Source organism: Gallinula chloropus (genome assembly GCF_964237585.1).
Source record: "Gallinula chloropus genome assembly, contig: HAP1_SCAFFOLD_420, whole genome shotgun sequence".
In the NCBI taxonomy this organism is placed as follows: domain Eukaryota; kingdom Metazoa; phylum Chordata; class Aves; order Gruiformes; family Rallidae; genus Gallinula; species Gallinula chloropus.
Genome location: NW_028168517.1, coordinates 1 through 9711, shown reverse-complemented (window position 1 = coordinate 9711; position 9711 = coordinate 1). Strand labels below are relative to the sequence as shown.

The 9711-nt window shown below is 65.3% G+C and overlaps 1 protein-coding gene across 1 annotated transcript; it reads right to left on the bottom strand.

Annotated features, from left to right (window-relative positions):
- Positions 1–800: 800 nt before the first annotated feature.
- Positions 801–9163, bottom strand: NPAS4 (neuronal PAS domain protein 4; the record flags this gene model as incomplete). The annotated part of the gene is made up of 6 exons (XM_084280832.1): positions 801–937; positions 2255–2364; positions 2472–2718; positions 3838–3940; positions 5452–5603; positions 8989–9163. 6 exons carry the CDS (start codon positions 9161–9163, stop codon positions 801–803), a joined length of 924 nt encoding a protein of 307 aa, XP_084136958.1.
- Positions 9164–9711: the final 548 nt, after the last annotated feature.

The following is a 9711-nucleotide window of genomic DNA, read 5'->3' as shown; positions in this document are numbered from 1 at the left end:
TGGGTTCCCTTAGGGGGGGTGATGGGACATTTGGGTTCCTTTAGGGGGGTGATGGGACACTTGGGGTTCCTGGGGGGGTGATGGGACACTTGGGGTTCCTGGGGGGTGATGGGACACTTGGGTTCCCTTAAGGGGGTGATGGGACACTTGGGGTTCCTGGGGGGGTGATGGGATATTTGGGTTCCCTTAGGGGGGTGATGGGACACTTGGGGTTCCTGGGGGGGGTGATGGGACATTTGGGGTTCCTGGGGGGGTGATGGGACACTTGGGGGTGATGGGACACTTGGGGTTCCCTTAGGGGGGGTGATGGGACACTTGGGTTCCTGGGAGGGGTGATGGGACACTGGGGGGTGATGGGACATTTGGATTCCCTTAGGGGGGTGATGGGACACTTGGGGTTCCTGGGGGGGTGATGGGACACTTGGGGGTGATGGGACACTTGGGGTTCCCTTAGGGGGGGTGATGGGACACTTGGGGTTCCTGGGGGGGGTGATGGGACATTTGGGGTTCCTGGGGGGGTGATGGGACACTTGGGTTCCTGGGAGGGGTGATGGGACACTGGGGGGTGATGGGACATTTGGGTTCCTGGGGGGTGATGGGACACTTGGGTTCCCTTAGAGGGGGTGATGGGACATTTGGGTTCCTGGGGGGGTGATGTGACATTTGGGTTCCCTTGGGGGGGGTGATGGGACACTTGGGTTCCTTTAGGGGGATGATGGGACACTTGGGTTCCCTTGGGGGGGGTGATGGGCCCCGTGTCCCACCTCTGGGGTCCCCTGGGGTGGGCTGGGGGCCGCCCCTCACCTGATGACGAAGTTGTGGGCGAGCAGGGCCGGGCCCTCGGGGCGCAGGCGGGCGTAGACCCACGTCCAGCCCAGCCCGTCCTTGCGCTGCAGCCGCGTCACCAGCTCCCCGCGCGCCTCCGCCCCGGCTCCTGCTGTGGGGACATCAGTGGGGGACGTCAGAGGGGATGGGTGGTTGGGGGCATGGGGTTGTCAACAAGGTCACTTGGGGGGGTTAGGGACATGGGGGATGTCAACAAGGTCATTTGGGGAGGGGTTGGGGACATCAACAAGGTCTTTGGGGGGAGGTTGGGGACATGGGGGACATCAACAAGGTCACTTGGTGGGGGTTTGGGGACATGGGGGACGTCAACAAGGTCTTTGGGGGGAGGTTAGGGACATGGGGGATGTCAACAAGGTCATTTGGGGAGGGGTTGGGGACATCAACAAGGTCTTTGGGGGGGATTGGGGACATGGGGGGTGTCAACAAGATTATTTTGGGGGGCTGGGGACATCAACAAGGTCACTTGGAGGGGGTTGAGGACATGGGGGACATCAAGAAGGTCTTTGGGAGGGGGTTGGGGACATCAACAAGGTCTTTGGGGGGAGGTTGGGGACATGGGGGGTCAGCAAGGTCATCTGGGGAGGGGTTGGGGACATCAACAAGGTCACTTGGGGGGATTGGGGACATGGGGGGATGTCAACAAGGTCATTTGGGAGGGGTTGGGGACATCAACAAGGTCTTTGGGGAGGTTGGGGACATGAGGGACATCAAGAAGATCATTGGGAGGGGATTGGGGACATCAACAAGGTCTTTGGGGGGAGGTTGGGGACATGGGGGACATCAACAAGGTCTTTGGGGGGAGGTTGGGGACATCAGCAAGGTCTTTGGGGGGAGGTTGGGGACAAAGGGGGGGTCAACAAGGTTATTTTGGGGGAGGTTGGGGACATCAGCAAGGTCTTTGGGGGGTGGTTTGGGACATGAGGGACGTCAAGAAAGTCTTTGGGAGGGGGTTGGGGACATCAACAAGGTCATTTGGAGGGGATTGGGGACATGGGGGTGTCAACAAGGTTATTTTGGGGGGCTGGGGACATCAACAAGGTCACTTGGGGTGGGTTGGGGACATGGGGGGGTCAACAAGGTCATTTGGGGGAGGTTGGGGACATCAACAAGGTCTTTGGGGAGGATTGGGGACATGGGGGGACATCAAGAAGATTATTGAGGGGACATTGGGGACATGGGTGACGTCAAGAAGGTCTTTGGGGGGGCGTTGGGGACATGGGGGTGCCACAGAGACCACCCCAGGGTGGGACACGAGGTGACCCCAGGTGACACAGGAGATACCCAGGACGTTGTGGGGTGGCAACAGAGAGACAGAGGGGGGACCCTGAGGGTGATGGGGGACCCCTTGGGGGATAGGGGGGGATGGGGATGGGACCTTGGGGACCCCCAGGGTGGGGGACACACTCACCCAGGCGAAGGTGCTGGCGGGCGACGTGCCCCAAGTCCTCAGGGTGCAGCAACCGGTACCAGGAGCGACCCAGCAGCTCCCCCCTCCCGTAGCCCAAATGGATCAGGACACTGTGGGGTGGGGGGGACACACACCACATGTGGGTCCCTCCCCTACCTCTGGGTGCCTGGAGCCCACCCAAAACCCCCCCCTTTGGGGACCCCCACCCCTCTCTTACCTCTCGGAGACGTCGAGCAGGGCGAGGTCGCGCGCGTGGCGGCTCTGGAAGGCCGGTAGCAGGAGGCAGTCGGGGCAGGGCCAAGGAGGGGGGTCCAGGGGGGCACAGAAGGCTACGAAAAGCCCTGGGGGGGTCCCAGGGGGGCCAGGGGGTCCCTGGAATCGGCCCCGGAGCAGAACCAGCTTCCGGCCGGCGCTGGGGCGGCGAGAGGCTCGCGAGGTGGTGAAGCGGCAGCGGAAGAGGCGCTCTGGTGGAGGGAGGGGGAGGGGAGAGGGGGGGGTATGGGGAGGGGACACGGGTCATTGGGGACTCCAGGTTCCTTCTGTCTGTCTGTCCGTCCATCCTGCTGTCCATCCCTCCAGCCATCTGTCTGTCTGTCCATCCATCCCTCCCTCCATCCCTCCCTCCATCCATCCATCCATCCATCCATCTGTCTGTCTGTCCATCCATCTGTCCATCTGTCCATCCCTCCAGCCATCTGTCTGTCTGTCTGTCCATCCATCCCTCCCTCCATCCCTCCATCCATCCCTCCATCCATCCATCCATCCATCCATCCATCCATCCATCCATCCATCCATCCATCTGTCTGTCTGTCCATCCGTCCCTCCATCCCTCCATCCGTCTGTCCATCCGTCTGTCCCTCCCTCCAGCCATCCATCCCTCTGTCCGTCCATCCATCCATCCATCCATCCATCCATCCATCCATCCATCCATCCATCCATCCCTCTGTCTGTCCATCCATCTGTCCATCTGTCCATCCCTCCAGCCATCTGTCTGTCTGTCCATCCCTTCCTCCACCCATCCATCTGTCCACCCATCTGTCCATCCATCCATCTGTCCATCCATCCATCCATCTGTCCATCCCTCCATCTGTCCCTCTAGCTCTCCATCCATCCATCTGTCTGTCCATCTGTCCGTCCACCCATCTGTCCCTCCATCCCTTCATCCCTCCATCTGTCTGTCCGTCTGTCCATCCCTCCCTCCATCCATCTGTCTGACCATCCATCCCTCCATCCCTCCATCTGTCTGTCCATCTGTCCATCCGTCCATCCATCCATCCATCCATCCATCCATCCATCCATCCATCCATCATCCAATCATCCATCCATCCGTCTGTCCATCCCTCCTTCCCTCCATCCCCCATCCCTCCCTCCCTCCATCCATCCACCAGTCTGTCTGTCCCTCCATCCCTCCACCCATCCCTCCCTCCATCTGTCTGTCCGTCTGTCCATCCCTCCCTCCCTCCATCCATCCATCCCTCCATCCATCCATCTGTCCCTCCCTCCATCCCTCCGTCCCTCCATCCGTCCATCCATCCCTCCCTCCACCCCCCCAACCCCCCCCCACCCCCGGCGCCCCCACCCACCTGCCTGGGGGGGTCCGGGCAGGTTGAGCTGCTGCCGCACCAGCGGGTGGTCGGCCGGGTCCAGCAGGTCGTAGATGCTGTCACCCTGCGCCACCAGGTCCACCTGCACGGGGAGGGGGGGTCAGCACCCAGAGACCCCCCCAGCACCCTCCCCTGGCACCCAGAGACCCCCCAGCACCTTCCCCCGGTACCCAGCCCCCTCCCCAAGCACTCAGCACCCTCCTCTGGCACCCAGCACCCCCCAGCACCCTCGTCTGGCACCCAGCACCCTCCCCTGGTACTCAGCATCCCCATCACCTTCTCCTGGTACCCAGCCCCCTCCCCAAGCACTCAGCACCCCCTAACACCCTCCCCTAGCACCCAGCACCCCCCATCACCTTCTCCTGGTACCCAACACCCTCCCCTGGCACCCAGCACCCTCCCCAAGCACTCAGCACCCTTCCCTGATTCCCAGCATCCTGCAGCACCCTCCCCTGGCACCCAGCACCCCCCAGCACCCTCCCCTGGCATCCAGCACCCCCCACCACCCTCCCCTGGCACCCAGCACCCTCCCCAAGCACTCAGCACCCTCCTCTGGCACCCAGCACCCCCCAGCACCCTCCTCTGGCACCCAGCACCCTCCCCTGGTACTCAGCATCCCCATCACCTTCTCCTGGTACCCAGAACCCTCCCCTGGCACCCAGCACCCCCCAGCACCCTCCCCTGGCACCCAGCACCCTCCCCTGGCACTCAGCACCCTCTCTTGGTTCCCAGCATCCTGCAACCCCCTCCCCTGGCACCCAGCACCCTTCCATGCTAACCAGCCCCCTCCCCAAGCACCCAGCACCCTCCCCTGGCACCCAGCACCTTTCCCTGGTACCCAACACCCCCCAGCACCCTCCCCAGGTACCCAGGACCCCACAGCACCCTCCCCTGGTACCCAGGACCCCCCAGCACCCATCATTCCCCAACACCCATCACCGCCCAGCCCCTTCCCCTGGCACCCAGCCCCCTCCCCTGGCACCCAGCACCCTCCCCAAGCACTCAGCACCTTTCCCTGTTTCCCAGCATCCCGCAGCCCCCTCCCCTGGCACCCTCACCAAGCACCCAGCACCCTCCCCTGGTACCCAGGACCCCCCAGCACCCATCATTCCCCAGCACCCATCACCCCCCAGCCCCTTCCCCAAGCACCCAGCCCCCTCCCCTGGCACCCAGCACCCTCCCCAAGCACTCAGCCCCCTCCTCTGGTACTCAGCACCCCCCAACACCCTCCCCTGACACTCAGCACCCCCATCACCTTCTCCTGGCACCCAGCACCCTCCCCTGGCACCCAGCACCCTCCCTAAGCACCCAGCCCCCTCCCCAAGCACTCAGCACCCTCCCCTGGTACCCAACACCACCCAGCACCCTCCCCTGGCACCCATCACCCCCCAGCCCCTTCCCCTGGCACCCAGCACCCTCCCCTGGCACCCAGCACCCTCCCCAAGCACCCAGCACCCTCCCCTGGTACCCAGGACCCCCCAGCACCCATCATTCCCCAGCACCCATCACCACCCAGCCCCTTCCCCTGGCACCCAGCCCCCTCCCCAAGCACCCAGCCCCCCTCATCCCCCTCCCAACCAGGTGGGTGCCCACCATGGAGTGCCCCAGGTGCTGGGCGACGTTGTCGGTGACGCCCACCAGCTTCCCGTCGCGGGTGACGGCCAAGAGGAACCCCGGCAGCGACGCCACCAGATCGGCCAGTTCGGGGCCCCCCAGCAGCTCCATGGGTGCCCCCCGTGCCGGGCCTGCGTGGGACACGGGTCAGCACCCACCCTGCACCCCGTCACGGCCACCCCCACCCCGCCCCTGGGCACCCCAGAGGGTCCCACAGCTGGGACGGTGCTGGTGGGTGCTGGTGGCCCCCGGCCCAGTCCCTGTCCCTGTCCCCAGTCTCCAGTCCCAATCCCCAGTCCCAGTCCCCCATCCCAGTCCACATCCCCAGCCCCAGTCCCTGTCCCTGATCCCAGTCCCCATCCCCAGTCCCTGTCCCCATCCGCGTCCCCATCCCAGTCCCTGTCCCCAGTCTCCAGTCCCCAGCCCCCCATCCCAGTCCCTGTCCCCAGTCTCCAGTCCCAGTCCCCAGTCCCAGTCCCCCATCCCAGTCCACATCCCCAGCCCCAGTCCCTGTCCCTGATCCCAGTCCCCATCCCCAGTCCCTGTCCCCATCCGTGTCCCCATCCCAGTCCCTGTCCCTGTCCCCAGTCCCCAGTCCCCAGTCCCAGTCCCCCATCCCAGTCCACATCCCCAGCCCCAGTCCCTGTCCCTGATCCCAGTCCACATCCCCAGTCCCTGTCCCCATCCGCGTCCCCATCCCAGTCCCTGTCCCCAGTCTCCAGTCCCCATTCCCAGTCCCAGTCCCCCACCCCAGTCCCCATCCCCATTCCCAGTCCCTGTCCCCAGTCCCCATCCCTGATCCCAGTCCCCATCCCCAGTCCCTGTCCCCATCCACGTCCCCATCCCAGTCCCTGTCCCCAGTCTCCAGTCCCCAGCCCCAGCCCCAGTCCCCCATCCCCATCCCAGTCCCCCATCCCAGTCCCTGTCCCCAGTCCCCATCCCCAGTCCCCCATCCCAGTCCCAGTCCCTCATCTACAGTCCCCATCCCCAGTCCATGACCCCAGTCCCCGTCCCTGATCCCAGTCCCCATCCCCAGTCCCTGTCCCCCATCCCAATCCCTATCCCCAGTCCCAGTCTCCAGTCCATGTCCCCAGTCCCTGTCCCCATCCGCGTCCTCATCCCCAGTCCCAGTAGCCATCCCCAGTCCCCATCCCCAGTCCCAGTCCCTGTCCCCAGTCCCGGTCCCCAGTCCCGGTTCCCAGTCTCTCATCTCCAGTCCCAGCTCTGGTCCCAGTCCCCACGTCTGACCCAGTTCCAGCCCCAATCCCAGTCCCCCCATCCCCACCCCCAGCCCCGATCCCAGGTCCCAATCCTGATCCTTGGTCCCAGTCTCCATCCCTGCTCTGATCCCAGTCCCTGATCCTGGTCCCAGTCCCCAGTCCCCATTCCCAGTCCTGGTCCCTGCTGTGATCCTGGGCCCCGATCCCAGATCCCGGGCTCACTCCCAGCCCCAGTCCCTGATCCCAGTCCCGGATCCTTGTCCCAGTCCCCATTCCCAGTCCTGGTCCCTGCTGTGATCCTGGGCCCTGATCCTGGATCCCGGGCTTGCTCCCAGCCCCAGTCCCCGATCCCAGTCCCTGATCCCAGTCCCGGATCCTGGTCCCAGTCCCCAGTCCCAGTCCTGGTCCCCGCTGTGATCCTGGGTCCCGATCCCAGATCCCAGGCTCATTCCAAGCCCCGGTCCCTGATCCCAGTCCCTGATCCCTGATCCCCGTCCCTGATCCCAGTCCCTGATCCTGGTCCCTGATCCTCAGGATCGGTCCCTGCCACGATCCCAGATCCCACTCCCAGATCCCAGACCCTGATCCCGGATCCTGATCCCAGATCCCAGGCTCACTCTGAACCCCAGTCCCTGATCCCAGTCCCTGATCCCGGTCCCTGATCCCGGTCCCTGATCCCCAGGACCGGTCCCTGCTGTGATCCCAGATCCTGGTCCCTGATCCCGGTCCCTGATCCCGGTCCCTGATCCCCAGGACCGGTCCCTGCTGTGATCCCAGATCCTGGTCCCTGATCCCGGTCCCTGATCCCGGTCCCAGATCCCGGTCCCGGCCCCATCACGCCCCGTTCCCGGTCTCTGTCCGCGGTGCTGATCCCGGTTCCCCATCCCCGGTCCCCGCCGCTGTCCCTGGTGCTGATCCCGGTTCCTCATCCCCGCTCCCTGTCCCTGGTGCTGATCCCGGTTCCCCATCCCCGTCCCTCTCCCGGTACCAGCTCCGACCCCATCCCCACCACGTCCCCATCCCATCCCCATCCTGGTCCTACCCGGATCCTACCCCGGTCCCATCCCCATCCCATCCCCATCCCCATCCTACCCGGGTCCTACCCCGGTCCCATCCCCATCCCCATCCCCATCCCCATCCTACCCGGGTCCTACCCCGGTCCCATCCCCATCCCCATCCCATCCCGGTCCTACCCTGGTCCCATTCCCATCCCCATCCCCATCCCCATCCCCATCCCATCCCCATCCTACCCGGGTCCTACCCGGATCCTACCCTGGTCCCATCCCCATCCCATCCCCATCCCCATCCCCATCCTGGTCCTACCCGGATCCTACCCCGGTCCCATCCCCATCCCCATCCCATCCTCATCCCCATCCCCATCCCCATCCCCATCCTACCCGGGTCCTACCCAGATCCTACCCTGGTCCCATCCCCATCCCATCCCCATCCCCATCCTGGTCCTACCCGGGTCCTATCCCCATCCCATCCCCATCCCCAACCCATCCCCATCCCCATCCCCATCCCCATCCCCATCCTCATCCCCATCCTACCCGGGTCCTACCCAGATCCTACCCTGGTCCCATCCCCATCCCATCCCCATCCCCATCCTGGTCCTATCCTGGTCCCATCCCCATCCCATCCCCATCCCCATCCTGGTCCTATCCCGGTCCCATCCCCATCCCATCCCCATCCCCATCCTGGTCCTACCCCGGTCCTACCCGGATCCTAGCCCAGTCCCATCCCCAACCCATCCCCATCCCAGTCCTGGTCCTACCCAGGTCCTATCCCCATCCCATCCCCATCCCCATCCTGGTCCTACCCTGGTCCCATCCCCATCCCATCCCCATCCCTTCCCGGTCCTACCCGGGTCCTACCCCAGTCCCATCCCCAACCCATCCCCATCCCCATCCCCACTCACCGGGGCACAGGCAGGCTCCCTTGCGGGTATAGATGCATCCCAGTGCCCATCCCCATCCCATCCTGGTCCTACCCAGGTCCCAGCCCCATGCCATCCCCATCCCCATCCCATCCCGGTCCTACCCGGGTCCTAACCCGATCCTTCCCCGGTCCCATCCCCATCCCCATCCCCATCCTACCCCGGTCCTACCCCAGTCCCATCCCATCCCCATCCCCATCCCCATCCCCATCCCCATCCCCATCCCCATCCCATCCTGGTCCTACCCAGGTCCCATCCCCATCCCATCCCCATCCCATCCTGGTCCTACCCCGGTCCCATCCCCATCCCCATCCCATCCCCATCCCCATCCCCATCCCCATCCCCATCCTCCCCACTCACCGGGGCGCAGGCAGGCTCCCTTGCGGGTATAGATGCAGGCCAGGGCCATGACGTGCAGGTAGGAGAGGCGCGGCCGGTCCCCGTCGGGCAGCGGGAGGAGGTCGCGCAGGGCGCGGATCTCGGCGTTGATCTGGTCCCTCCGCGCCTTGGAGGCGCCTTTGGTGGAGCGCAGCATCCTCGCCCCGCGCCGCCCGCCCGCCCCGCCGCCGCCTTATATGGACCAGGGCTGCCCCTACGTCACTGCCTACGTCACTCCTCACCCCGCCCCCCCCCTTCATCCCCATCTCCATCCTCATCCTTCATCCCTCATCCATCCCTCCCCCCCCCCCCCCCTGTGATGGGGTTTGGAGGGAGGGGGGGGGGGGGCGGCAGCGTCAGAGGTGACGCTAGCGCGCGCGCTGCGCGAGGAGGGGGGGGTTGGGGAAGGGGGGGTGGGGGGGGGTTTAGGGGGGTGGGGGGGTGGGAGGCGCGAGGATGGTTCGCACCGAAATAGGAGATGGCGCGCGGTGGGGGGCGGGGTTAGGGGAGGGGTTGGGGACACCCCCACCCCCCCCCCCCATAACCTTCTATGGGAGCGTTGGGGAGAGTTAATGGGGAGGGGGGGATGGGGGGGGTGATGGATGGGGGGGGATGGATGGGGGGGCAGTTTGGGGGGGCAAAGGATGGGGGGGCAATTGATGTGGGGGATGGATGGGGGGCGATGGGTGGGGGGGGTAAAGGATG